General features: G+C 46.1%; 4 protein-coding genes across 8 annotated transcripts in view; 3 read left to right on the forward strand and 1 right to left on the reverse strand.

Annotated features, from left to right (window-relative positions):
* Positions 1 to 879: 879 nt before the first annotated feature.
* PGD (phosphogluconate dehydrogenase) lies at positions 880 to 13,236 on the forward strand. 2 transcript variants are annotated; one of them, XM_074893201.1, is made up of 13 exons: positions 880 to 1,011; positions 2,027 to 2,102; positions 2,538 to 2,717; positions 2,854 to 2,919; positions 4,054 to 4,172; positions 5,533 to 5,602; positions 5,968 to 6,102; positions 6,763 to 6,952; positions 9,485 to 9,615; positions 10,127 to 10,260; positions 10,603 to 10,702; positions 12,211 to 12,333; positions 12,923 to 13,236. In XM_074893201.1, the coding sequence occupies exons 1-13, from the start codon at positions 1,004 to 1,006 to the stop codon at positions 13,040 to 13,042; spliced, it is 1,452 nt and encodes a 483-aa protein (XP_074749302.1). In that variant the 5' UTR covers positions 880 to 1,003; the 3' UTR covers positions 13,043 to 13,236. The 2 variants fall into 2 exon arrangements, with proteins under 2 accessions (XP_074749302.1, XP_074749303.1); XM_074893202.1 differs by lacking the exon at positions 880 to 1,011 and adding an exon at positions 1,366 to 1,478.
* A 1,483-nt stretch (positions 13,237 to 14,719) lies between these two features.
* On the forward strand, positions 14,720 to 22,913 carry CENPS (centromere protein S). 3 transcript variants are annotated; one of them, XM_074893211.1, is made up of 7 exons: positions 14,720 to 14,901; positions 15,133 to 15,256; positions 15,582 to 15,615; positions 16,216 to 16,282; positions 17,272 to 17,391; positions 19,458 to 19,544; positions 22,778 to 22,913. In XM_074893211.1, exons 1-6 carry the CDS (start codon positions 14,791 to 14,793, stop codon positions 19,542 to 19,544), a joined length of 543 nt encoding a protein of 180 aa, XP_074749312.1. In that variant the 5' UTR covers positions 14,720 to 14,790; the 3' UTR covers positions 22,778 to 22,913. The 3 variants fall into 3 exon arrangements, with proteins under 3 accessions (XP_074749312.1, XP_074749313.1, XP_074749314.1); XM_074893212.1 differs by lacking the exon at positions 22,778 to 22,913 and adding an exon at positions 19,623 to 20,237; XM_074893213.1 differs by lacking the exons at positions 19,458 to 19,544; positions 22,778 to 22,913 and having other exon boundaries at positions 14,729 to 14,901; positions 17,272 to 17,866.
* DFFA (DNA fragmentation factor subunit alpha) lies at positions 17,870 to 24,096 on the reverse strand. Of its 2 annotated transcripts, none has more exons than XM_074893207.1 (6): positions 23,983 to 24,096; positions 23,415 to 23,576; positions 23,168 to 23,298; positions 22,740 to 22,929; positions 22,195 to 22,349; positions 17,870 to 18,001 (listed from the first exon to the last, which is right to left on the reverse strand). In XM_074893207.1, the coding sequence occupies exons 1-6, from the start codon at positions 24,077 to 24,079 to the stop codon at positions 17,921 to 17,923; spliced, it is 816 nt and encodes a 271-aa protein (XP_074749308.1). In that variant the 5' UTR covers positions 24,080 to 24,096; the 3' UTR covers positions 17,870 to 17,920. The 2 variants fall into 2 exon arrangements, with proteins under 2 accessions (XP_074749308.1, XP_074749307.1); XM_074893206.1 differs by lacking the exon at positions 17,870 to 18,001 and adding an exon at positions 20,518 to 21,466.
* Positions 24,097 to 24,741: 645 nt separating this feature from the next.
* The window catches only part of PEX14 (peroxisomal biogenesis factor 14), a 79,568-nt gene continuing 76,504 nt past the window's right edge, over positions 24,742 to 27,805 (forward strand). The window contains exon 1 of the mRNA XM_074893203.1: positions 24,742 to 25,009. Within this exon, the coding sequence (XP_074749304.1) occupies positions 24,818 to 25,009 (192 nt within the window). The 5' untranslated portion in view covers positions 24,742 to 24,817. The remainder of the gene's footprint in view (positions 25,010 to 27,805) is intronic.

Here is a 27,805-nt window from a genome sequence, read left to right on the forward strand (position 1 = left end):
ATGGCAAAATGCTTTTATCGGGCTGCTGGCTAGATCTGTTCTTTATCTGAAAAGCTATCATGGATGTTTTGCTGCTGTTGCCAGTTCCTGATTTTTTTTCCAGTTGTGCACTAGAGTAACCTGTTAACTTTTTCTGGTTGCTCCTCTGACAGCTCGTTTAATACCGCAGAGAAGCCACTGTTTTACTGCTTTCAGATTCCTTCACTCTCAATGCTGCAAAATAAGGTGAACGAAAAAGTTGATGGGTCGGTTTGCTACCAGTCTCCATGTTTCAAATGTGCCTTTAACAGAAGGTAAACATGCTTAAAATGTAGGTTTGTCTTGGTGATGCATCTGACTGTCATGGATCAAGGGTACGAAACCAGCTTTCTTCTCTTGAACGTGATTTTAATCTCAATGCTGACACAAGGGCAGGTTTTGTTTCTTTTACCCAAATTCTAGGGCACCTCAAAGACAATCACAGCTGTGATACCTGAGGTGCGCTGGCTGCAGCCGAGGAGGGTGTGACAACAGCTGCATTTAAGGCAGTGAATACTGAATAATTAATGGAGAGAAAAGACAAAGTACGCGGTGCCTGCTGGCTGCTGTTCCCGTGTCCCTGGGGTACGTGTGGGGCTCCCCTTCTGCTGGAGGATGAGCCTGTGTCCCCGTGGTTCTGGCCTTTGCGGGGGGGACAGCTCAGCCTTTGGAGAGGGGACAGCCCTGGCCTGGGCCACCGTTCCGGTGCTCGGGGCCGCCTCTGCCCCGTTCCCGGCTCAGGTGCGGCAGTACCGAGCCGGGGGGGTCTGTCCCTTTAAGGGGACGGGGCGCGCGACCCATCGGCCCATGGGCGGGGGGCGGGGATTCCCGGCAGAGCCAATGGGCGCGCCCCGCCCCGCCCGCACGCTGAGGGCCGAGCCGGCGCCCGCCGCAGGCCGAGCCCCGGGAGCTGCTGCCGCCGCCGCCGCCGCCGCCTCCAGCTCCCCCCTCCAGCTCCCCCCCAGCTGCGCTCCGCGCCGCCGCCATGGCTCAGTGAGTGCGGGCAGGGGCTCGGCCGCCTTCGCGCGTCCCTCAGGCGGGACCGTGAGCGGGCGGGGCCTCGGCACGGGGGGGGGGGGCGGTGCCGAAAGCGGCTCGTGGTGGTGGGAGAGCCGGGGGGTGACCCCGCTCCCGGCAGAGGCCTCTCCTGGGCAGAGGCGGGAGCGTGTCCCCGCGGGCTGCTCGGGGGGAGGCGGGTGATGCCGCGCGGTCCCCGCTTTCCCGTTGGGCCGGTTCCGCGGTGCGTCCGGGAGGGAGAAGGCGGGAGAGGACGGGGCCCTCCAGCCGCCTGACGGCGGGTTAGTTCGTCACCGTTAGAGGCTCTGGGCGGCTGAGGGACCAGCAAAGAGAATAAGCGGGTTGGCTGAGAGACTTTTTGACAAAATCCGGTAGCGATCAGTTTTGGAGTCATGACTGTGAAGAGGAAACTTATTCGTGACGCGAGGAATAGAAGTAGACAGGTTGGGCTTCTCTGCGTGCACGTCCCTTGTAAACGGAATTAGACAGCCTCTAGCAGAATATCTAGCATTTTGTTTGCTCACCCGATATCTGAGACAGTTTGCGTTGGAGAAGCAAAAAAAATGGTGTAGTGCTCAGAGGTGATGTTCTAGTGCAGCATCTTAAACGCGGAGCTGTGATAGAGCTGGATCCATCAGCAATGTATTAGAGCCGCTCTCTTTACTCCCTGCCTCCTAGTGCAATGTTCTGGATAGCTTACTCTTCTTACTCATCTAGTTGCGTTTTGGTAGTTAGGAAGAAATCTTAGTGACCTGAAACATGCTGTGTGTCAGTCTCTGCTCTGTCTGCTGGGCTGACTGGGAGCCCCGCGGGCCTCTTGCTGTAATAACCTACAGAACCAACTCAGAACATGTGCTACAGTGTTTGTAAGAAAGGGGTGGGCTGGCCTAGCAGTTGACAAGAGCAGAACAGCCTGATGGAGGATATGGATGCTAGTGCTCCATCGCTGCTGCTGAGACTTACCTGGTGTTTTTGTTCTTCCACATTCCAGAGCTGACATTGCTTTGATTGGACTGGCTGTGATGGGCCAAAACCTTATTTTGAACATGAACGACCATGGCTTTGTGGTAAGCGAAGGAAAACATTGTTCAGAAAGGCTCACTCACTAGTACTTGGGCTTGGAGCTGAGCATTTTGTGGGGTTTTGATTTTTTTTTTAACTTGTGATGGTCTAATGGGTGTTGTTTCCTCCTTTTAGTTATAATCTAGGCTGCCCTTTGCCCTGTTTCTAGAGAAAAGCAGCAGTGCGTGCCTGTACTCAGCCACCTGATGTGTTGGCTACGTATGATTTTTCCCAGAAGTTTGCTTTGGGCTTGGCCATTGACCGTAGGTTCCCAAGGCACTTGCAGAGACATGCTGCAGGTTCATCCCTGCTCCGTGTCTTTAGGGAAGGTGGAAATGGGAGAGCACGTGATGCTGAACCTTGCCTCTGTAATTTGTGGTCAGAGCTAAAGTAACTGTTCCGTTGGCAGCTTTTATTAACGTGTTTTCTTGTGCCCCCAGGTTTGTGCTTTCAACAGGACAGTTTCCAAAGTGGATGACTTTCTGGCCAATGAGGCCAAGGGAACCAAAGTGATTGGTGCTCACAGCCTGGAAGAGATGGTCTCAAAGTTAAAGAAGCCCCGTCGCATTATCTTGCTGGTGAAGGCTGGAAATGCAGTGGATGACTTCATCAATAAATTGGTGAGGCAAACATCCTTTCTACCTGTGACTTCCTGCTGTCTTTTGGAGAAGTTTCCCCTAGAAGATCTCAATTATTCATTATTAATGAGGTTTCGAATACATGGAGAAAACTGAAACGCTGATTTATGTTTGGCAGGTGCCATTGTTGGAGACTGGAGACATCATAATTGATGGTGGAAATTCTGAGTATAGAGATACCACGGTAAGCCTGTTTTCTGCCTGAAGTGGATGAATAAAATACACATGATTCTTTCTCCTCTGATCATCAGAATAGTCAGTCAATAAGATGCCGTCTCCCCCTCTGCTCAGGGAAGGCCAAACTGAGTTATCTCTGCCAAACTAGACCATGCGTACTATTAAAAAGCAATTGTTACAGTAGTTAAGGACTGTTCTATAGTATATTTTTATAGAAGTTGCCCGAATCGTCAAAGAATATTTTTACTGATATCTTTTAAAGAGTGAAGGCATTTAGAAAATCTCCTGTTATTATCTTGAAGAGTTTTCAGGGAGATTTGAAAGTCTAAGGGTGTTTATAGGTTTGTTGTTATATCTTAATCCTACATGACTATGGGAAAATTCAGTAAGACAGAACTGCTGGTTTGGCTGTCTTGGTAATGACAACAGCAGAGTAATTATCTGTTTTGTTTTGTTTTGTTTTTTTTTTAAAAAAAAGCACTTGCTTGTGAGCAGGCTGTAACTACAGAAGTTTTAGAAGTTACCTTAGCATATCTGGGGTGCTTACATAAAAATATTGCATTCAAATTGGTACTTCTGAAGCTTAGAAGGGGTGCTGGTATTAGTCTTTCTGCTCTGACATCCTGATCTTGGATAAGTGAGTTGGCCATGCCAGAATAAAAACCAGGTACTAAATGAGGATTAATACTTGGGAAGCTTGCAGCTCCCCTTAGGGATGTCAGCCTGTGCTTCTCTCCCACTCAGAGGGAATTAGTTTCCCTTATAGTTGTTCATGCTTGCCCCTTCACTCTGCAGTGAACTCAGCAACTCTCTTGTCTGCCTCCCCCGCATCTTTGCACAGAGCGTGTATCACCTGACACTTAATTCTGAGCCTTTTCCAGCCTCAGTACTGCTCTTTTCCATCTGGTGCTTATAAGGACTTTGTTTTCTCAGCATGTCACTTTTGCAAGGATCCGTGTCAAAGCAACAGGAAGTTTCGTAACATTCACTTTGGTGTATGTACAAGCTTTCTTTGAGGTTGTCTTCTAGCACATCCAAAGCAGAACTGAAAAACTAATTTTAGGTCTGAATTGCTAACCTTTGTTTGTAAGTCTGCGGCATTAAAATAAATTAAATAATGCTTGTCTGCTCTTTGTTCCAGAGACGTTGTAAGGAACTGCGGGAAAAGGGCATCTTATTTGTCGGAAGCGGTGTTAGTGGTGGAGAGGAGGGTGCCAGATATGGTCCTTCGCTCATGCCAGGAGGAGCCAAAGAAGCCTGGTAAGCATGAGCTAGTATATTCTTCTTCAGGATGGTCTGCAACAATCGTCTTCTGTTTGTGTTGAGAGCTGAGGGAGGGAAGGAGGAGGGTGTGGGTGTGGAGAGAACAAGATATGTTGCCATATCACTTCCTCAAGGCTCAAGATTTCTCAGCCTAGCTGGGGTCATGGGGCAGTGCTGACTTTTCATGGCAGGCAGAACAAAGGCAGGTTTTTCTTCCAGGAATTCACAGGCAAAAGTAGTACCTACAGAAATCTGAAGGCAGAAACGTGTGCCAGGGGAGAAAAGAATTTTGTTGAAATTTTTAAAAAGTACTGTTCTTGATTATGATTTTTCTTCTGGAGCCCTACGCACTTGGAAGGCTGTTAACCATGAAACAGGCAGCAGCAAACACCCCTGCAGTGACACGCATCATAAAAAGAGGCTTCAGTACTCCTTTGTACTGACTATTGAATACATTAATTTTTTTGCAAGTTTCTGCCATGCTGCTCTTTTGTACTCATGTTTCTGTGAAGGACTGTACAGCAGTGTTCATATTAGACTTTATCCCTGGTTGCTCATTCTCTCTGTAAATGTAGAAAGAAAATGTGTGTCTGGGCTTTACCTGAGCTTTAAAATTTCTTAAGTCCCTGTCTTTTTGCATTAGTATTTCGTACCAATATCAGCCTGTTCAAATTTGATGGCACAAAGCCAGAAGCGACGTAACAGTAATCTGCTGTCTGATCATTTTTTTGCCATAAACAGCTCCGTAGACACCTTCTGTTTGCCACCCTTACCTGAACTGTGTCCCCCACCTCTGTCAAGCACCTGCAGCCCATGTGCCACCCATGCTCCTTTCCCAGGGGTCGTTCTACATGATTTACTACACTTGGAGAGCCTGGCAATGACAAAAGCTCATAATTACTGCAGTAACACAGATAACTATATCCTGACTTGCATTCGTGGAGTTTCTTCCCTCCTTCCCTCTCCTCCTCCAGATCACCCTGGATTTTTCTTGTGGCTAAAGAACAGAATGGGATTTTGTTTCAGCTCCGAGTGTGAGCCTGTATCATAACTTGCCTCTATTTCCCCATTTCTAAAATGGAGAAGATAATATTTGGGTTCCTTTAGGTTCATTAAGCTTGTCTGCACAGTACTGTAAGTGTGACATGGGCTGTCCTCATTTCTAGCAAACAGTGTCTAGTTCTGGGAAAAACATACATTTTATTTGACATTGCTGTGTGGTGGGTTATCAACCTGCCAGCATGCCCTCACCCCAAGCTGCCTTTTGGCATCATAACGATGGATATTATTTTTTTTTTTTCCTTGTGGTGTTTATGTCCTCTGCCTATCTGCTGAGGCATATTATTTCTCCCCACAGGCCCCACATCAAGACCATATTTCAAAGCATTGCTGCTAAAGTGGGATCTGGGGAACCTTGTTGTGACTGGGTAAATATTTATTTGATACTGACTTTAACTTGTGGTTAGAGCCATGCTTAGGTAGATCAGTTGCTGAAGCTCATGCATGTTTGTCCTTAATAAAATCAGCATCATTAGTGAGTTGATTTTTTGGCTGACTGCATTCAGTTCAAATCTACTGTCTCTGATAACTTGTCCTGTACAACGGAAAGACAAAGTCTTATGGCTGGGTCGTGCTGGGGGAGCTAAATGGATCTGTGACCCACAGTGTTTTCAGTTAGCACTGGGCTTGCGTACTTCCTTCCTTTAGGCAGAAGGAAGCCTTAGGCAGGTATAAAACACTGGAAGTGGGGACAGCACTGTTGCTGATGGCATTTTTGGATGTTTCCTGACAGGTAGGGGATGAGGGCGCCGGACACTTTGTGAAGATGGTGCACAATGGGATTGAATATGGAGACATGCAGCTGATCTGTGAGGCTTACCACCTGATGAAAGATGTGGTGGGCATGGAGCATGATGAGATGTCAGAGGTAATCGCTGGTTTTTAGTGTCTTGCCTTCTTGAGCCATGCGGCTGGCTGCCGTTGATGGAGGCAGCTGGCCTTGAGTAAAGCTGCTGTATGTACGTGAAGTTAATTTTTCTGACGTGCCTTTTGCCACGGCAGTGCACCATATTCCTGAGCTTCAAATGGGGTAGGGAGCAGCAAGCACGTGCACCTGAATGTTTATAGAAGTTGTCTAAACTCCCAGTCTACAGTTGATTTCTCCCAGGAAGCACCTTCTTGTATAGAGATATGAATTACTTGAGCGTTATAATGAAGCAGGCAAATCTTGCAAAGACCTTGTTGAAGCAAGTTAATAAATATGATGTGTCTTGAGAGGGCAGTTCTGTTTCCCACCTTCAGTGCCTGCAGTGATGGGCAACAGGATGAGCCGTGCCTCTGCCCTCGCAGTTGGAGGTGGGTGCTCTGCAGCTCTGAGTCTGGGGTGTGCTCCTTCCAGTGCCGGGCTCCTGCACAGTGGCCTTACAGCAGCGCTGGAATTGTCGGTAGATGTAACCAGTAACAGAGATATATGGCCCTCTTCTGTATGTATACACATATGTGTGTTCATGTATACTTACATCGATAAATCAGTTTATATATATGTAGTAGATACATAGTAAATCAGGTGTGTTTTCTCCTCTTCCAGGTATTTCAGGAATGGAATAAGACAGAGTTGGACTCTTTCCTGATTGAAATCACAGCCAATATTCTCAAGTTCAAAGACAGCGATGGTAAATACCTCCTCCCAAAGATCAAGGACAGCGCAGGACAAAAAGGCACAGGAAAGTGGACAGCCATTTCCGCCCTGGAATATGGAGTTCCTGTCACACTCATAGGTAACTGGTTCTTTTGGTCTGGCCTCGTCTTTCCTACCTGCATGTACCCCATCACAGTAAGGAGCGTGGTGATAAGTAATCTCAGAAATGAGCCCACACGAGGCTTGCAGAAGAGGCTTTTCTAGGTGTAGCTGTTGCAGTCTTTCTACCCTTGAGAGCCGTTACTGTTTTTCTTTGCTGGACTTGTTTTTACCTTGTTATCATGCCTTTGTCCACGGTATCCTCCAGTGCTGGTGATGGCTCGGAGACAGGTTAACGTAAGTGCCGTGCTAGAAGCGTCATGCTAGATTGATGCAATGTTCCTCCCTGTAATCCTCCACCTTACTTGCTACTCCAAGTCCCACCATAGCCTAAAAAAAAAAAAAGGTGGAGGCAGGACACCCTCAAAACCTTGTTGCTTGTCTACTGCTTGATAAGTACTTAGACTTCTCTGAAGGCATAAATTACTTTTCATTATTTTTTTCTACCTAAGTCTTCTGTTTCTGTGTTTCAGTATAATTTAGCTAAGCCAGCATTAGTGTGACTAAACAGGAACACGAGGGCCGGACTGTATTGTGGGTTGAGAAGCACAGACAGATTTTTTTGAGAATAGCAGCAGACTGCTACCTTATGATGGTGGCTGCTGTTTTTCCACCACGACACTTGATTGTGGTGTTTCTTTATACACTCTGGACTGCTGCTAGTTTTTCTTTTGTGGCTAATCAGGCTGCTGATCCAAAGCCAAACTAAGATGATGGAAATGTATTTTGTAATTGCTTTGACTTATATCCCTAAAGATTGAGAACTTACCTGCTCACATACATCCCTAACAGTCTCCTTGCCTACCCTTCAATCTAACCTGGCTACTGAGGGGACTTGTGACACAGGAGGTGTAATACAGCCACAACACATTCAGAGTGCTCTCTTGCCACGGGTCCAATGTAGACTTTCTCACTGAGTAAATAAGATGACTCAACAGGTTCTTTGCTCTTGGATTGGCTTTAATTTTCATGGTTTCTCTACCTCATTTTCCTTTGCCTTGGACGGTCAAGTCCTGTTGTATTAGAAGATAAGAAAAACTATGTTCAGTAGGCTAAAAGAGTAACTGCAGTGATAGCTATCAGAGAAACATGGCTGCATTCCAACAACATATTTTTACAAAACAAGTTTTGTAAATGGTTTAAATATTCTACTACAGCTATAAGCTTTCAGTTCTAGGCTTGAAACGGTGTTTCTTGCTTGTGCTGTCAATATTCTCCTGTTTGGGCTTCTTGCAAAGACCAAGGGTGGAGGGGACGCTCCCTAATTAGTCCTCTGCAGTGCCTGGGGAGCATTGTTAGGTAATGATGAGTTGATAGGGAAGTATGTGCAATAGCCCTTGTGCAAACAGGGCCGTTCTTAGGGCAGTTGCTGTGTGTGTGGTTTTACCACATAAGCATGACTTGCAGACTTCTGCTTGTAAAAGCAGTGTCATGCTACTCCTGCTTTTTCCTGGTTTTCCCCCCACACTTCTCCTCCCCAGTGCAGGAGGACGTTTTTGCAGAAACGGAGAGGAGCCAGTTCTGATTTTGTTAATCCTACTGCAGGGAGGATCCAGAGTCTTGTGAAAACATTACTCATTCATCTTTTTTTTGGTTGGTTTGTTTCAGGGTTTGGGATTTTTTTTGTAATTCATGACTCACTTAAAAGGTGGAAGAAAAGTTCAGTATGAAGACTATTATAAACTTGATCGCTTTCCTTCTATCAGACCCTGGAAAGGAATTTTTTTTTTTTTTTTTCCATTTAACAATACTGTCTTCAATTGCAAATAAGTACAACTTCAAACAGCATGATTAGGAATGGACTGAGCCAGATCAAGAGATTGGCATTCAGGCTTTCTCTTTAGAAGCTGAAGATAGTGCTTGGCGAACTCCGTAGCCCTGGTGAATGACATTTAGTAACCTGCTTAGTGATGTTATAAAACTTTCTTACGGGCTTCTGAATACTAGTGTTATGGGCCTATCAGATTTGTAAAACTTATTTCCTCTTCTAAGTTAACCTGCTGATTTATTCTTGATTTTAATTGCTCTTATTTTGTATGTGTGTATTTCAAAGCACGTCTAGTTAATGTAAGTTGGCATTTATGCAACAGCTTTTTATCTTCAAAACATGATACAATAATAAGTGAAGTCTTCAGCCTCACCTGTCCCTAGGCTGCAGTGCAACAGTCTGTCTTTTATAGAGAGGAAGAGAATTTGAAGTAAATTCTTAAAACTAAGAGCTGGTGAAGGTTCCTGGGGATAAATTTTCATGTGGGTGACTTGTGGCTTTTTTTCTTTATCATTTGAGAGCTGTATCAGTCAATATTTACCCCGCGGTTATGCTGACTGGCAGTTTGGTCCCTCAGTAATGCTGTTAATTGATTTCTACATCTCTCTTCCCCTGTGACTGTCTCACTGTGTATGTGGCTCATCATTCAGTGGCACTGTCACTGCGTGCTTGAGGACAAGTATCTCAGGCCTTACCAGTGATGCTGAACTTTCTAATTTCTCCCCTTTCCTACCATACTTAAAGGTGAAGCTGTGTTTGCACGGTGCCTGTCTTCCCTCAAGGATGAGAGAGTACAGGCCAGTAAGCTGCTGGGTGGGCCTAAAATTACTCAGTTTGGTGGGAACAAGAAGGCTTTTCTGGAGGACATACGCAAGGTGAGTCATTGTGCTTGCCAGAGTGCTGTATTAAAGCTGCATATCAAAGCAGGTTTTGGATGCTGCAAACCCTGGTGAAGAGCTCTCGTGTTTACATTTCATGACAGTTGGTTCCTGCTTCAGCTGTCCCGTTGTGTGTTGTCTAGTGGTGTCAAAAAACCTAGTGCGACCAGTTCTTTTCCTGACCAAAGAACAGGCCTGAAGGAATTCAAGTCTAAGCCACGGTGGGCAGTGACAACTAGCTGGAGTGCAGAGGTCATAATTCATGCACGGGAGCTTACTTTTTCATACCTCAACACTCCCATCTTTGTAATGGGGATAATAGCTCTTGATCGCTCTCTGTTGAGCCCAAACTTCCGAACAAGTAGAATGGATATTTTGGTTCTCAAATAGCTGGAATGGCTACTGTACTCATCCCTGACGAGATGTGGACTGAACAGAACTTGTACACTGGGCAGTTTCTCGTTCAACTTTGAGGGATTTCACTTCGCATGTGAATTTGGTTTTTTAGGCCCTGTATGCTTCCAAGATTATCTCATACGCTCAAGGCTTCATGCTGCTGAGACAAGCAGCCAAAGAATTTGGCTGGACGCTGAATTACGGTGGCATTGCACTGATGTGGAGGGGAGGCTGCATCATCAGAAGGTAATTGAGATGAGGAGGTAACTTAGTTGCTGAGGGGAGAAGAATGGACAATTTAGCTTATGTGGAGCTAGACTGACAAGCCTAGAGATTTTCCTGGAAAATCCATGGTGCTAATCTGCTGATAGGATACTGAGAGGCTGTTTCTGTAGATGGCACTAAAGGTTACAAGATGAAGCCAATTAGCTACTGCAGATTTTCTTCAATCTTTGTTTTGTTTGCATCTTTCTCAGTGTTTGGAATCCGAGTCTGACAGAGTCAAATTTTGGCACTGTAAGTTTTGGATTGTGTGCCTTTATTGGAAGCTGTGAAATTTTATTTCTGGTTTACATGTGTTCTGCCTAGTGTGTTCCTGGGAAAAATCAAAGATGCTTTTGATCGAAACCCTGAGCTCCAGAATTTGCTGTTGGATGATTTCTTCAAGACAGCTGTTGAAAACTGTCAGGTGAGTTTCTAAGTAAGAAAGAACATAAAACCAATAGTTTACAGTCTGGGCTTCTTCAGCTTCTTTCCCGGGAGTTACGTTCACAAGTATATTTAGACTGAAAAATGAAAAGGTAGAGAACACCCTTGAAACCTATTTATACAGCATCCTTAATCCCAAAGATCTCTAAAACAATCCTTAAATTCTTTGGGGCTGTGTATGTGTATCTGTAGGCACGTAATGTATGCATGTAGGAATTCATCTTCTATGGCTTCATGGTACCCTTCTTTAGTAGAACATAGCAGTCTTACAGGAACAGGACAGGAAGAAATCTGTATAGCTGGAGCTGGTTAAAACTGAACAAGAAGGTTACTGTGATGAGGTAGGCTCTGCTGAGGTCCAAACTAGAATCTTGCCAGACACCAGGGTTAGCGACCTGTCCTTGAAAAAATGCCTACAAATGCCTCTTGCCTCTATTTCATCAGAAAGTTGAAGAATATTAGTTCTAAATGAAGGAAAAAAGGGGTTGCATCACTGAAGCACTGCTTTATAAATAAGCATCCAGATACATCAAGCGATGAACCCAGGTCTCAAGTAATGTTGCAAGGTAGATTTGTACCGTCAACCTAAAGATAATACAGGAGCAATCAAACATACAGTCCTTGTTGTGTCACGGTTCTTCCCTTTGATACTAGCCATGCTACTATTAGAAAGTTAAGGCTTTCATTTTACTACTACAGAAGAGCCTTAGGCAGAAATCTAGCAATTCAGAAGAACCACGATGTCAGGAAAAAAGGGTCTAGTCTGTGTGAACATTCTCATCACTGCCCTGTATCTTGTGCCTACTGTGCACTTGGATTTCAGTTGTGCAGAGTATAAAGCTTCTATTACCATTGTTTGCAGTAGCACTGAAATAAGAGTGTTCCAGATTCGGACACTGTCCAAACTGTCCTGATTTGGATGGAGTTGACAGGCAGAACTAAAACCAGATTATCTGACCAAAACAGTCATATATTATCATTAATAATTCTTTTAACTGAAGCTGAGTATTCCATGCAGGTTAGTAAATCAGATGTACAGTTGAAATGAGAATTATCCACATGTCTGAAGTATTGTGCTGACCTCTTATGCCCTTGGGATGGGCTTTGTACTGTGCTTGATTAGAGGTCCTGAAAGTGCCTCAGTGTTTGCTCAGTATGTTCCCCACTGTCTTCGTGCTTTTGGGATGCACTGAGTAGGCTTGTGCAAGAGCAACGTGCTTGGTTGCATGTGAAGTGTATGTCAGCACTTACTGGCCTGTTTGTCAACTCTGTCTTACTTGCCATTAATTTGGGTCAACCTTGTTTATGTAAAATCAGGAATGTTGCTCAGAAAATGAGAAAATTGCTCAGACTTGGTCATTAGATTTCATATAACATGAAATAGGACATGCTATTGTACCCAAATAGTTCATATGCCTGCACATACCTCTGAGCAAGCACTGATTACTTTCTTTTTTCTTTCCCCCCCGCCCCCTTCCTCTGTCCCAGGACTCCTGGCGACGTGTGATCAGTACGGGAGTACAGATCGGTATCCCTATGCCCTGCTTCACTACAGCACTTTCTTTTTATGATGGATACAGGCATGAAATATTACCAGCTAACCTGATTCAGGTAGGTGCCTGAAATAGTGTAGCAGATCTTCTGGCTATTGAAATATCATGATGTTATTTAAATACTGGTCTAAAGGCCATGATGGCAGCATGTCCTAACCACTCCAGCATTGCAAAGATAAAGGCATAGGTTGCCTAATATAATTCTGTTAAACCCGAAATTCACAGCAGTGAAAGTCTATGAGATGTCTGGATAAAGAAGACCAGAGGTACTGGTATGACAGTGCCCAGCATGTGTTAGTATTCAATCTGTGAACCAAGGGTAATGACATCTTTGAATCAAAATGCTTTATAAAAAGAAGTATCTTTGAACCTTTGGATGTATCTCAGTGCTTATTTTTTAGATTAGTACATAGCAGAAATAATATAATTGTCTTTCTACAGAACTCCTAATTACTAGTTATTAGTAAATGTTTCATTGCAGTGATTTTGCTAATAATGAGAAAATAAGTTTGACTGTTATAATATTGGAGTCAGATCTTATTTCTAGTATTCCTATAGTCAAGTATCAGTAGGTGCAACTTCTACTACTCATATGCCTGTGATATTGATGTGTCTGTTTTGTGTGTGTGTGTGTGTTCTTATTCTAGGCTCAGCGCGATTACTTTGGTGCACATACCTATGAATTACTATCGAAGCCAGGTGTATTTATCCATACTAACTGGACAGGCCACGGCGGAAGTGTGTCCTCTTCTGCCTACAATGTCTAATGGAAATACTTCCTCTTGAGGCCCAGATACTGTAGATCTCAGATGTTCCTCCTAGATTACCACTTTTTACTGTACTGAGCTAGAACTTGTGTTTGTACACTTTTGTAATAACTTGTGGGTATATTTCATATATATATATCTCAATATATATATATCTCATATAAGAAAACTAAATAAATTTGCTTATAAATGCATTGAGGTGTTTTCTTTCCGCTGCTGCTGGTCAAAACTGGCTACAATGTCTTTTGTGCAGTATTTAATAGAATACATTTTATAATGATAATATTTCTGATGTATTATAGTGCATAAACTCGTAGGGATCAAGATAGAGATGACTGCATTTCAATAATTGCTAAAGTGGAGAATGGCAGACAGCACAGCAACGCTACACCAGATTCCAGGGAGGTAAAGGCCTTTTTTTGGTTGCCGTTGTTTATTCATAACAGGCAGTAGCTTGGTTCTTAAAGATGAATTTCTGGGTGTTCGCCCGCACACAGTCTCGCACACAGAGCCCTGCTTGTTTTCTGTGAAAGGCTGAAGGGTGGGATGGGTTGTGGAGAAACTTGAATGCAGGTCAAGGGTGTCAAGACTGATACTCCTGTCACTAAGCCATTCTCCTTCCAACCCTTGTTCCCAGTTTTAAGTTCTGCCATAAACTGTTGGCTTAGCTGTGTGCTTGCAGGCTTTTCCCCAAATCTCCCCGCTTCTTTGCCTCCTCTTCCCATGGGGCAATTAAAAATACCTGCAGTAGCATGCAAAGCTGGCCCTATTTGATATCCTCTTCCTCCAATCCCACAGTAAATAATTTTCAGGACTTTTGAAAATTCACCTGGGTGCCTGTGCCTTTTTTTTCCCTCAGAACCTCTCAAGTGTTAAATTTTGTGCTGTGCTGTGATTTTTATATTAATTTTTTTTCTCCATTTGTTTCTGCTAAGACAGCTATTTAGTTATTAGTTGAATATCTGTGTAATTAGCAAAAGATTGCTTTGAATTTAAAGCAACTTTTCTCCAAATTATGTTGTAAGACTTAGGAATCCCGTAAAATAAATGTGTGACAGGTTGCAGGCAATAGTGATAATCTGGAGGGTCACGAATATTTTCGTGGTCAGTTTGCCCCAGCATCTCCAGCAGGAGAACGGTATTAGAAACTACCGGGGTGTACAGCAGGAACAGTTTTGCTGGTTTATTGTGTGTATAGGCCTTGTGTTTTGGGGGTAAAACGGGACCCTCCCGCCACGCTACGATACTAGTGCTGGGGAAAATACCTACTCTGGGGTCCCCTTGTGCTGCGCCCTGAGAGCTGCTCGGCCGGGGTCAGAAGGGTGTGCCCCGAGAAGGGGAGGGATGGGACACGGGCTCATCTTGCTTGACGTCCGTCTTACGAGCTTATGTTTGATCTCCGCCGGACACACGCACTAACTCCCGGGAGAGGGACGGGCTGCCTTGGTCCGGGTGGGCCCAGGGGGGTGTTGGGCCAGGCCGGGCGCTGTCACCACGGCCTGGAGCCGGGCCGTGCCCGAGGCAGCGGCCGCACAGGGCCACGCGCGAAGCCTCCGGCCGGCCGCGTCCTGCTGCGGACACTGTTTTTCCTCGCCGGTAGAAAAGCGCCTTCCAACACCCAGTTTAGCAACAGGGCGGCGAGCGGGTGGCCGGGGCCGCTTCCTCCGCCCGCCGCGGAGCGGTGACGGAAGCTGGGGAGGGCGCGGGTCTCCCCCCGCCGCGGCGGTAACGGGGCGGGCGCGTCCGACATGGCGGCGGCGCAGCTCCGCCCCGCCGCGCTGGGCGGGAAACCCGGCCGGGCCGCTGAGGGCCGCGCCATGGAGGCGGCGGAGGGCGAGGAGCGGCTCCTGCTCACCCAGGTACGACGGGGCTGGCGCCCCCGCTCCGGCCCCGCCGGGGCTGGTCCCCAGCGCCGCCGGGGCAGGGCCCGGCCGGGACAAGATGGAGCCGTGGCGGGGGGGTGTTGCAGGGTGTGCTGGGGCCTGTCAGCGGCCGCTGGTGTTGCGTCCTTCTAAAAAGCCTTGAGGATTTCCATAAGAGCCGGCATGGCGGCCTGCGGAGATCTGACTGTGCTGCTTGGATCCTTGCAGAGGCTGAAGGCTGCGGTTCACTACACGGTTGGCTGCCTGTGCCAGGATGTTGCAGAAGACCAAGAGGTGCAATTCAGCAAACAAACCATTGCAGCTATTTCGGAGATCACCTTCAGGCAGTGTGGTACAGAAGTTTGCATATTATCTATTTGTTCAAGAGCAATTGGTGGAGAAACGATGCTTTAAAAAAAAAATAGTACTGAAAGTATGAGAAATAGTGATTCTATTTTTCAGACCTGGAAAAAGCATTTAATGTGTGTGGAAATATTGTGTGGGGCATCTGTCTGTGCAACAGAGTGGCATGTAATAACAAGTTGTGGTTGCTTCTCATAACGAACTTGGATAAATTGCAGTTACATCTTTCTAACAGCTAGAACTGTATTACGTATATATCTTCCTACTCAGAGTTAGCATTTTAAAATATGTGGTGTCTTCTGTGTTTTCCCCAGAGAACTTTGCAAAAGACCTTGAAATGTTTGCAAGGTAGGTACTGAAACACTTGATTTTTACAAACGCTTTCTTTGCGTTCAGCTCCAGTAACTAGCTAATCCTTAAATTATGCGTTGTAATTCAAGCTTTAAAGGGTTCTATTGGCTGATTAAGTAGTGGCTGTGAAGTTAGGAAATAGATACTGCCCTGTAGTTCTTCCTGATCTTGGAAGTTCATGCAGTACAAGTGATTGTTTAGATTAATGAGTCGAATGAGTTGATACATAGCAGTGGTGGATGGTTTGGGAGTGACAGATGTTTACTAGCATGCCTGTGTTTAATCTGGTCGCTCCAAGGAGGTCAGGGAATGTTGTAAGAAGTCAAAACTTAACACAGTGACCTACTGGGAAGTAAGAGGGAATGGTGCTTGAAGTTCTGGTTGCTAAATTCTGTTGTTTTTACACAAGAACTGTGGGAATTTAGATGTACATGTACAAACTTGTAAAACAGGGTTTTGTCTATTATAGTTGGAAAAGATAGGTATGTTTGGTTTACAGGGTCCCTATTGAGCCTATTGTTCTGAATTAGATGCTGAATGGCCTCTTACAACCTGTGTTGGCAAACACATTAAGGGGTATTTTTAAATTTTATGCAGGCATGCAAAACGAACCACAGTCACTACAGAAGACGTGAAGCTTTTGGCTAGAAGGAGCAGTTCTTTGGTGAGATTTACTGTATTTTCTGTCTCTCAACATTCTTAAACCAGTTGGTTAATTCCTAGGAGCATTTGAATGAAGGCTATAGATGATGAAGCAACTATTGCTTAAGCAATTTCAGTGGCTTAGATGTGATGGATGGGCACAATCCAGTGATTTGTTTAATTTTCATCTTACTTTGCTTCATGACAGTGTGACAATATTACTGTGGGAACACAGATCTGATTGCAATTCAAGCAACAATGTTCTGGTTGCAGCAGGGCTGCGGGGGTTCCAAGAACAGACACATGACAGCATTGTCAATCTTGGAAGTGAATCACTTGGTTTTTTCCTGATGTTGTGTTCCTTTGTTTTAGCCTAAGGTCAGGAATAGCTTGAGTCCACCTTGTGGTGCTAAGTCTCTTAATGAATGTAGTGATGATTCACATTACTGTATTCTCTCATGTGCTGATCTGTACCATGTTCAGTGGACTTAAATTCACTAATCTGTTACAACATACCTGTAAATGCTTCCATGAAGAATGCTAACAATACTAATCTTATGTGAGAGGATTTTTTTCTTTCCAGCTGTGATTTGAAATATGCAACATGAACCTGCCTGAGAAGGCATAGTAAATGCTGGAGCTGAATTTTGTGTTCCTATCATGTGCTGTTTGTCAGCTGGGTGCAGAGGAATCTTGCAGTGTTTCTGTACTCAGACTGTATCTCCACAAACTACAACTCTGAGTAACTGCTAATGTTGCTGTCTTGGTTCTAGAGATGGATGTAACATACATTTATAAAGCCTAGTCTTGGCAGGGCATCTGAGTATCTGAGGATATCCAGTTTAGACTGAGGGCTTTGTGCAGGCATTAAAACTAGTTGATGTTTGTCAGCCTTTTTGTCTTTTTTGCAATAAGAATTTGCCATGTTAATTTCTCTTAAACATTTCTCTCTAATTTCTCATGAATAAATGAAGTTCCTCAGTAGGTGACTGATTAGTTTATTGTTCTCAGCTAAAGTATATCACCCAGAAGAGTGAAGAGATCACATCAAGTCACATGGAGCAAAAGGAGAAGAAGAAAAAGAAGCCCATTGCAGTTAAGGGAGGGAGAACTGGCAAACAAGAAGCACCTGTGAGTGAAAGTGAAGATTCCAACATGGCATGATTTATCTTTCAAGTAACGTCTCTGGTCGTTTTCTCTTATTATGCTAGAGGAACCAGAGTTAGCCTATTAGAGATTTCTCTTGCAGATTAGCAACAGTAATGAATCTTTAGGTTTTTAGGTGAACATGATTAGTTGGATTTTTTTGTTCCGAAAATGAAAGGTCTGTTAGAATTCAGTAAAACTTACAGCCAAAATGCCTTAATTGCTCAAAAAAGGTATCTTACTGTTATTAAAAAGAAAATCTTTTAAATGAAGTGTTTAAAGCACAACAGTCTCACTGACCATAATACCTCAGCATGTGCTGCTACTTAGTTTCTCCAGTAATTATTTGAATTCTTCTTTCCTTCCATTTTTGGTATTTTGAATATCTTATTTTTGTTTTAACAGCCATATCTCTCACTTGTTGTCTTGACAATTAAAACATGTTTTGTGTCATTCTTCACCTGTGATCCTGGTGGTGTGCAAGCTATAAGTTTTATTGTATTTCTAAGTTTGCCTAGAGTATCATGGCTCCGGACTGGCGGTCAGGGATGTCTCGCCACTGTCCTCTGCTGGACTGACAGCGGCTTACCGAGTGCTGGGGGTGGAAAAGCAGAGTTAAAGACTTAAGGTAGATACAGCCAAGTGAAGTGAGAAGGCTGCTTAAGCTACTACGTGGGCAAACTTTATCAAGCAAGAATACGCTTGCCAAGGATAGTCTAAAATATGCAACAAGAGAGGAAGGACTTGAAACAGTGTTTCTCTTGGTCAGCCCTTGATTCAGAAGGCAAGCTCTTCCTTGGAACCACTTGTTCCTTCCTGAAGGATACAGTTTAGGGCAATTCCACAAAACCAAATTTGAAATCATCAGGTTTTCATTTTATTAATAATACCTTAAATACTACCCCAGGATGAAGAAGGTACGAGATGACAGAATATTTTTGATCACCCTTGAATTTCTGGGTGTAGTCTTGCTCCTTGTTTAAAACCCTTCTCTTGAAAGAAGAATGCACTTTCTGGACTAGAGTCACTCAGTGACACCATGGAAAAAGACTAATGCTCTGGACTCCTTACATGTGCTGCTCCCTTTTATTCTTGCTCTGTATTTGAGCTATTAAACGGTAGTGGATAGGGAAAAAAACCACATGCCTCGTGTAGGCTGGAACTATCCACTATTTATCAAATAATAAAGTGCTACAGTGTAGAAGAAAATAGGAAATGGCATGAATCCCTATCTCTGGCTCTGTACAGGACATTTTACACAATGATACTTTAATCTCCCTTCCCCCTATCCCAGACTGTTCCACTTTCAGGGATGAGGTATTTTTTAGAAGAATTCTTCTTCTCATGGATGTAGACTAGGTAGATAATAAACCACCAATTCTGTAATCAACAGGAAATCTGTCTTGGCATACCAGTGCTTACATTACTCGGTTTTCATTGCTTTTTTTTTAGTGCCACTATACATTATACTCTTGAGGTTCGTGAGGCTTTATTTACCTCAAGGTACCTGGGTCATCAACCCAATCCCACAGGAGAGGCAAAAAGCTTTTCTTGGTGCTTTATGGGAGAAATCATTAATGCAGTGTTGAAGAGCATTAATTGAGGATACTCATTCGTGGCAAATCTATTGCTGAAGAAGTAATCTGTTACAAGCTAGGTTTGTCTACTTGAATGTATTAAAGACTCAAGGCTTTGATGTTCTAAAACTTTTACCCTGAAAAAGGTGTAATGGCAGCCACCCTAGGTTTCCACACATCTTCTGGCTATTTTACAGACCTTCCATACTGTATCCCTCCCTCTTGAACACCTATACAAAATCTGTCCTTGTGAATCATGGGCAGGTCAGTCACCCTGTTCAAAACTTGTTAAATATTACAGGAATAAGATCAAGGAAATGCTAATTTTTGCATAGGTCTAGTTGATAATTTGAATTCTATAACATAACAACTGCAGCATTTAATAATTTACAGACAGCTAAAGGGCTCTAACCTTGATAACAGAAAAGAGGAAAAAGCAGCAGTGAAAACCCTCCATCTTTTTTTTTCCTTAAGGCTAGATTGGAAGGACCATCACTGCCTTCCTACAAGAATGATCAGCATGGTCTCTGTGACTCCATCTCAGTGTTTGCCTGGAAGTAGGTGAGTTAAAGTAATGATGCTATCTGCTAAGTAGATGTGGAAAAGCCACAGGCAAAACCCTTCTTTCCTCTTGTACAGCATGAGCAGTAGAACTTCCATAGCCAAGTTGAGCTTGAAAAAAGCAAAAGCATTGCAGCTTTGGGCAAGACTGAAAAACTGGTTTATAATGGAGAGAGTGGTAATCACAAGCTGAGACACAAGCTGACAGAAAAAGCTTGCTAACAACTAGTCTACTCCATGCATGCTACAGCTGTTGGTAGTCAGTGTAACTAGCTTTGCGTGCAGTAGAGCATGCTTCAAAAATTCTGTTAATGCACAGCTATATATGCTATTTCAGAAAAATAAAAACATAAAAAGCTTGTAACTGTTTAAAGCAGCAGGAAACCTTTTTACCTGCCCTGGCCTATAACGTTACAAGCCAAAAGTGTATATTGTAAGAAGCAGTTACTTGCCCTAGCAAACCAGACTGACCAAAACGCTGACTGCAAGCTTCCCCACCAAGTCCAGTCATTTCCCCTAGGGGCAGCTTTATCTGAAGTTACCCTAAGTGTTTTTACTCACTTGCTCAAAGGCACTAAACTGTTTAGTATATTTATTAGTTACACTGGCAGTCTAACTTTGAGTGCGCAGTAATTCAGCTGGAATGTCTCTATTCAGTGGTTTCATCTGAATGTCTGCATTTGGCACCCTGTACCATTCCAGGTTGTGTTAAATCAGGGGGTTTTGCATGATACTAGAAAATATTTGTACCTACTAAACTTTATCAGAAGTTTTAGCTCACTTTTCAGATTTTTTTCATATGCATCTTCTGTTCTCACAACAGAAGAACAGATTGTGCCAGGTGAGAGTTCTGGTGCAGTGTCACCAATACGAACATTAATGTCTTCTTCCTCTATCCTTAAGGTAATAGTGTACTCATCAGCACATTCTTTAATTGTAGCAGCTGATGGGAATATCAAAACTAGTCCAACAGTAAGGTAAAAAGGTTTTAATGGTATTAGAAAAAAAGACTGTAACAAATTTAAAAATAAGCCTGTTAATACAAAAGCATCATGATACTACCTTAATGATTAGGAGAGTAATACAGACAGGCCAAATACAAGCCTTCTGCCCCACAACCTTACAAGGCAAGTATTTCCACCTTTGCTGTGCATTACAAGTTAGTGCTTACACTGCACCCAAGAAGCAGGAGTTCCTTACAGAAAAAGCACATAAGTTAAAGGACTTTGAATTTACTTTAACTGCTGAAATTAGCATGAGAATTCAACTTGGTTGACCCCAGGCTGGAGCTTAAAGCCAGACAGCTGCTGGCTAACCCCTCTGCACTGTTCATGAACTGTGCTTCCCAGTGTCTTCCAGAGGTCATCCATCCTTTACATTGAAAATGGTGGGAAGACAAAGTAAGCAAACTGCCTGCGGCTTCAGAAGCCAGATCCATCATTATCAGATGGAAGCCTCTGGCTCCCAACCAGGTATTCAGAGCTGAACCCTTACATGCTGTGTTTAGCAATACCATTGTTCTAGTATGCTGCAGAAAGTCAAAATCCCTTTGGTTACACATGATTTGAATCATCACAGGAGTTTAAGCCTCAGGACAATGTCCAGATTTTAGTTGTCTATAGCCAGACCACAGTATGACCAGCAAACTATGGCTCCCAGGATCTTTCTTTGTATTGATTCTAATGCAAAACAAAAAATTGCAAGCAGCACTACAAGTCTTATTTCTTGCGTTTTGAACTAAGCCAGTCTCCCCAGGGTAGCGTTTTCTTGCCCTTTGACGTGCTCCTTAGGGAATGCAAAGTCTGCACTTGTTGTAGACGCTTGGAGAGCTCCTGATCACAGGCTTGCTGCAGAGCTTCAGCTTTCTGCTTGTCCCACCTTAGAGCCGAGGCCAGGGCTTGTGTGTCTTCTTTCAAGACCAGCTGTAGCAAGACAGATTTCTAACCATCTTTTCTGCTGATGCTCCTCCACCACTAACCCCTCTGCCCACATTAAGAACAGCAGTAATGAGACCCCTGTTTAATACTGGTAATTTGGTATTGAAGATGTTCCCAGCTTTCATCATCTATCCTGTGGGCTAGTGTCTTTTCAGTATTCTACCAACACTTAGAGCTTGAAGCTATATTCAGATGTTCAGAGGAACAGAAAACAGTTAGTTTCTACAGCAGGTAAAAAAGAGGAGGAAATTCATAGTGTTAGAAAGAACATACCTTCTAAAGGTTAAAGTTTACCTAGACTTGCCAAGCTATGGGTTTATTTACACTGTCTTCCAAAATAAGGAGATTTTTATTTTGATTTGGGATGGATAAAAAAAATATAGCTAGATGCATTTGCATACAAAAAAAACCAACCCTTGCTGTTAAGACAGACAAAGCACTGGCTGACTGATTTGACAGAGATCAAAACCAAAATTATTTTGTGGCTTTTCAGAGGACAGACTAGAGTACTTTGCAACAGCCAGCTGACACTACTCTGAGGAGCTCCAAGCAGGGGGTAGCGTTACCGAGGAAGAGAAACAGATTAAATCTCACCACATTGAGACTGAGATATATTGACATTAAAGCTTCCAGAAGCAAGAGCAGCTTCCCCTATAACCTCTCTCCCCAGAGGGAGAGATTTGCCAGAATGTGGTTATGTCATTCTCACCTACCTCTAGATCTTGACTGTCCAAGCAGAGCTCTGGAGCAGGTTTCTCTTTCAGAGCAGCAAGGATCTGGTCACTGAGCGCTGTTTTGGCTGAGGTGCCTGTACTGCTGGTACCTGTGTCAACCACGTCCATCTCCTTTCTTGGTACAGTCTCAGATTCTGAAAAGCAGCAGAATCATTACAGCCTGTGACAAACACAGGACAGGAAAAATGGCCTGGACTGCTTTGATGGTTTTGAGATTAATAAAACAGGCATTCTATTTAGGTGCATCCTCTAACTTAAGAAATCTGTAATGTTAAGGATGACTACGTGATTTAAGCTTTTCTCCCAGTATTCTACTTTCAGGCATTGTGAGAAATGTGACGCAGCAGTGAGAGGACTCCTGCTCTCTCCCAGTCACAGAATTCTTACACTACACCAGCTATTAACCGCAGTAACAGCTGCTAAGCAAGTGACTCACTCCAGTCCTTCACTGTCTTAATTTATTCCACTCAACTACTTCAGGCATTTCTGAAAACCTCCTCCTCTAGCATCCTAGTGCTTCCTACCTGCTACTTTGCTTAAGATACTGTCTTCATTTTTCAAGGCCTCTAGGTAGAGTTCCAGGAGCTGTCTTGACTGACGTTCTTCTTCCCGTCTGTCCAGCACCTGCTGCAGGGTGTCCTGCAATACTTGGATTTTGGTTTGACTTTGGGCGAGTTCTTCTGCCAGGTCTGAACGTGGTACGTCAATCAGCACCTTAAAACAACGAGAGCGCTCTTGTTACACTAGAAAGACGCTGTGAGGGACACTTGGTGATTAAGAGCATCCTCCTCAGATACTTGTGAGAGAAATTTGACTCTCGCACCACAACTAAACAACTGCAGCTGAATTAAGATCGAGATCTTGTTTACTTAATTCTGTTCTCTGCCATCTACTGAGATAAATGGATGACGGGCAGAGCCAAGGACAGGAATTAGAGATTTCCCCACTGTACCTGGAGGTCGTCTTCAGACATCAAGATGATATTAGACAGGTCATCCTTCAGCTGCCTGGCCAGCTGCTTCCACTTCTCTGCAGCACTGTCCACTTCATCCACAGCCTCCGAGAGCCAGGCCGCTCCGCTGTCTGACACAAGAGTCACCAGTTTCACGGGTCAGTCCTGATCCACCCGAGACAGCCTAATTTCACGAGGTGTATTCCAAACGCCCCTCCCCTTCCATGCTCCCTCACCCTCGCAGTACCTAAGCTTTTGCTGGACCATTTCTCATTCTTGGCCAGTGCCACAAACTTGGTGTTAGACGGCAAACACAAAAAGTAATCTTCATCATCCACGATGGTGCCATCTTCTGCCAGTACTATGGTGATGGGCTCCCTGGCCTTGTCAATAGCCAGAATGCCACTAGCTGCAGAACAGAAAAAAATACTTGATGAAATAATAGAAGTGACACACGCACTGCCCTTGTACTCCACCCCTCACAAAAGACAACTCTTAGTAATTCAGGCTAGAGCCCAGGGCCTGTCTCCACACAGCTCTGCACACCGGCTCTGGTTTAGCCCCTAGTCATGAGTTTCCCCCCCAGAAATCAATATTGATTGATACTCGAATCAATCGGGGCATACGCACGGAAGAAGGCGCGTTTCAGTGCCGCTCCGGGCGCTTACCCTCCGCCTCCCCCCTCAGCAACCGCCACCGAGGACCCGCTCCCCTCCCGCGGCACAGATCGGGCCCAGCCCCGCCGCCCCCCCGCAAAGAGCGGGCAGGGCAGGGAGCCCCCCGGGGACGGCCCCGCCGGCTCCCGCGCCCCTCACCCTTGTCCCGCAGCTCCCGCAGGCAGGAGGCGGCCACGCCGTGCTGCTCCCGCCCGTCCCTCCGCCGCAGCAGGCAGCGCTTCAGCGGCGCCGCCATGGCCGCCGCCGCGGTGCTCGCCGGGACGGGCCGCGGGGCGCGCTGGGACGCGGAGTTCTGCGCGGGACTCGGCGGGGGCGCGGGGCCGCTCGGTGGCCGCTGCGGGGTCCGCTGAGCCAGCGGCCCGGGCTCGGGCAGTCACCGCGCGGCGGGGGCTGTTCCTCAGACCTCGTCTGCGCTTCGGCGGCCGAGAAAGGCGCTGTAAAGCCCTCGGACGGCTCTTTGAGCGCCGGCAGCCATTTAATTGCTTGTGAAACAAAGGAATAGGACGAGTGTGCCCAGGTGTGTGCGAGTAACGCGCTCCCTCGCAGACAGGTGTGCTGGGTGTGAAATTAATACATAAACAAGAAATACAGGCACGCAGTAAAGGCACCCGGGCACTATCGGGGTGCGAAGCCTCGGTGTTGTGGCCCTCCTAGGAGCTCTTGCCGGCCCTATGAAATTCGACTTGTTATTTACGGCTTCTGGGAGCCGTAAAAAATAGCAGGGAGTGATATCCATGGTTACACCCCTCAGCAGCGACGCCGAAGCGGCGCACGATGGCCCTGCCGCACCGCCTGGCTTTTGTCAACGGCCCAACTGGCTTTTCCAGGCAAGGAAAACTTTTGTGCCAAGCAAGGCAGGGCGCTGCAACCCACACAGTCTCGCAGTCTGTGGCTCGCTCTCCGCGGCCCTGCCCCGAGCCCTCCCACCCGCTGGCTCCCGTCCCGGCGGGAGTGCCGCAGAGGCCGGAAACTCATGGCAGGAGTGGTTCCCCGCGGGGCGCATCGGTGCCCCGGCGTTCGACTCGTTCTGCCTGCAGCGCGAGCCGGTGGGGCCGCGCGGGGCGCGAGGGGAACGGCGGTGAGGGCGTTCCATCGGTTGGGCGGGGATGGATTAGCCGGGCCTGGGAAGATGGCCTCCTCGGAGCAAGCGGAGCAGCCCAGCCAGGTAAACGGGGCCGGCGCTGCCCGCTCGGCGCGGGCAGGGGGTGGCAGGGGACGGGCGGGGCGGGGGCGGGGGCGGGCGAAGGCGCTGCCGCCGCCTCGGCGGGGGAGCGGGCGAGGGGAGGGCGCCGCGCTTCTGCCCCCACACCCCCCCCCCCCCCCCGCCTCCTCCCGCCGTGAGGGGCGCGCGCGGCGCCGCCGGCCCGCTCCGCGCCTCTTCCCCGCGCGCGGCCTCGCCGCCGCCTCCGCCCCCGCCGTAACGGTGCCCCGGCGCGGGGGCGGCTTGTGCCGCGTCAGCCCCCGCCGCGCTGGGCCTGAAGGCGCCGGAGCCCGGTTGCCTTGGCGAGGCACCGGCACCTGGCGAGGAGTCGGCGGCGGCCGGTGACAGCGGCTCCCTGAGGGGCGCGTTGCGCTTCCCGCCCTCCGTCCCTCTCTCCCACCCTCAGGGTGAGGGGCTGCTGCCCGGGGCAGCCGGCACGGCCGGGGTGACGGCCGGTGCTGCGGAGGGCCGGGTCGTCCTGCTCGGCGGCTCTGCGCGTCCCGGCATGGCTTTCGCCCCGAGTGCACGGTGGCACCAGCAAAGCTTCGCTTGGGGGCAGTTGGGTTTGCGGTTCGGCATCCTGGCACGGGCTGATGCGGGGCGCGCTTCACCCGGCAGCCGAGGGCAGCTCGGGTTGGAAGAGCTGTACAGGCCGGGCCCCGAGACAGTGGGTGAATTTTCACCTTAGGGTCTGTATCAGAAACTCAATAAAGCACTTGAATGGCGGGAGGGAAAAGAAAAGGCACAGCCAGCTGTTTACCTGTTAGCTGGGTTTTGAAATGAGGTGGAGTACCAGTTAGACAAATTGTTGTTTCTGGCTTGCTACTGCCAGGGAGAAAGATCCTTGAACCAGCATCACAAAAGGGCAGAACAATGATAGATGTAGTATAAGCATTGTCAAAAACTGAATGGAGAGACTAAAAGAGAAGTAAGTTCACTGCCTAGAGTGCGTGCTTAAGATATTTTTGAACTGGAACCTGAAATGAATGGAGGAGCCAGAGGGAAAAGTGGAAGTATGATGTTGTTGTATATAGTGTAGGTTTGCTTATGATCCAGGGTAACTTGTATTTAATGGTAAACTCTGTCTCCCTCAAATTTAGTGACCTCCTGGCAGCTCTCTCATCTCACCAGTATCTCGGACAGACACCTGAGTATGTGATACCAACGGAATTTTGTAAAATCCTTTAGGTGGCCACAGAGGGCCCTCCTGCAGGAGACGAAAGGTCTGGCTGTTTCAGCAACAGGGAAGAAAATAGAGCAAAATCTGCCACTGACATGCTTTTAGTCATTCAAATCTATCCAGATTTGTCTAAATCACTGTGAACCTCTCTGTTGATCCTTTTATTTTGGACTGAGGAGGCTGAGTTTGTAGGGAACATTGTTGAACTAAACTGAAATAGAAATAAATTACATAAAATTCATACTCTTGACTAACGAGCACAGCTCTCCTAGATTGTGAAAGGCCAGGTTACCAAACTCACAGTAGGTTTGCTGGGAAGTTTTGTATCGGCCACATGCTTTCATCAGTCATAGTCTGAAGTGCAGGCATTAGAGTCCCTTCCTCATGCCTTGAGTGAATGCTTTCAGAATGAGGAAACCTGGAACAACCTGTGACTGATCCATAAGCTGCTTGGGCGGTCTACAAGGCACTTGACTAGAGGTTTCTGAGAAAGCAATCTGGTCAGTTGGCAAAGGTGGTTGCCTGAGAAACATTTGAGTTCTCTTGAGTTTGGATATAGTATCCTCCCATCGCACCCTTTTTTTTTAACACTTATTTAATGTTGCTTTACCTCAAAAGAAGGATTGATGTTTGGAAATAGGAAAGTCTTGCTTTTTAATGGGCCTCATAAATGTAGCCAGAGCACCCCCTGGGTTTTAAAATTAAGGACGTGAAGAAAGTCACTCTGTCACTCTCCATAGTGAAAAATGGGAATGGTAACTCTTACCTTACACGTAACCTGGAGAGTTTTTCAGGCACTGCCTGTAAAGAACATAGTGGAGTTAATGCTTGTGCTGCTTTCTAAATCAGGAAGAATTTGAGACAAGGCAGAATACTCAGGCTGCAAAGTTAACTTTTCACCACAGAGACTCTTCTGTGTCAGCTCCTCTGGGGAGGGAGGTGGTCTGAAGCCACTGTGGGTGAAAATGGTCAATTAACTGCTCCCCAGCCGGACTCTGTCACATTGTTTGCAAAATGCTGGACTCTCGAGCAGTAGCAAATTAGTTGCTCCCGTTTTGGCTCCTGGCCTGTCATGACTTCATTAGTGGCAGAGTTTGTTTAAAGAGCAGCTCTGGTGGTCTGCCTTGCTTCAGGTATGTGAGGTAACGCTCGAGTTCAGCTAGAGGGTAGCCACACTCATTTTACCCCCTCCACACACACACCAGGAGCAGCCCTGCTTGTATATTAACTTTCCTCCTTCTCCACACTGTGTGCTTGTGTGGAGACGGAAGGGCTGTTGTGTCTGTCCGAGGCTGTCGGTGCCTGCTGGTGACAGGTATCCCCACCTTCGCCATCTAGCATGTGCCTTACGCTGACTGCACGTTCCTCATCCAGATAGCTGAGAAGTGTTCAGTGCTCTCAATCTGTTGGCTTGGGTGGGATTTGAGAGAATCTTGCAGCTTTGGCCAGAAAAAGGGGGTTTGACTGAAGAATATGTAGCACAGTAGATGAATTCTTCAGGGGACAATTTTGGAATAAAACAATGAAAATACCTTTATTAGTCTAGCAGAATGTAAATGCCACTCCTCTTATGCAACCAT

Source organism: Strix uralensis, chromosome 23 (assembly GCF_047716275.1).
Source record: "Strix uralensis isolate ZFMK-TIS-50842 chromosome 23, bStrUra1, whole genome shotgun sequence".
NCBI lineage: Eukaryota > Metazoa > Chordata > Aves > Strigiformes > Strigidae > Strix > Strix uralensis.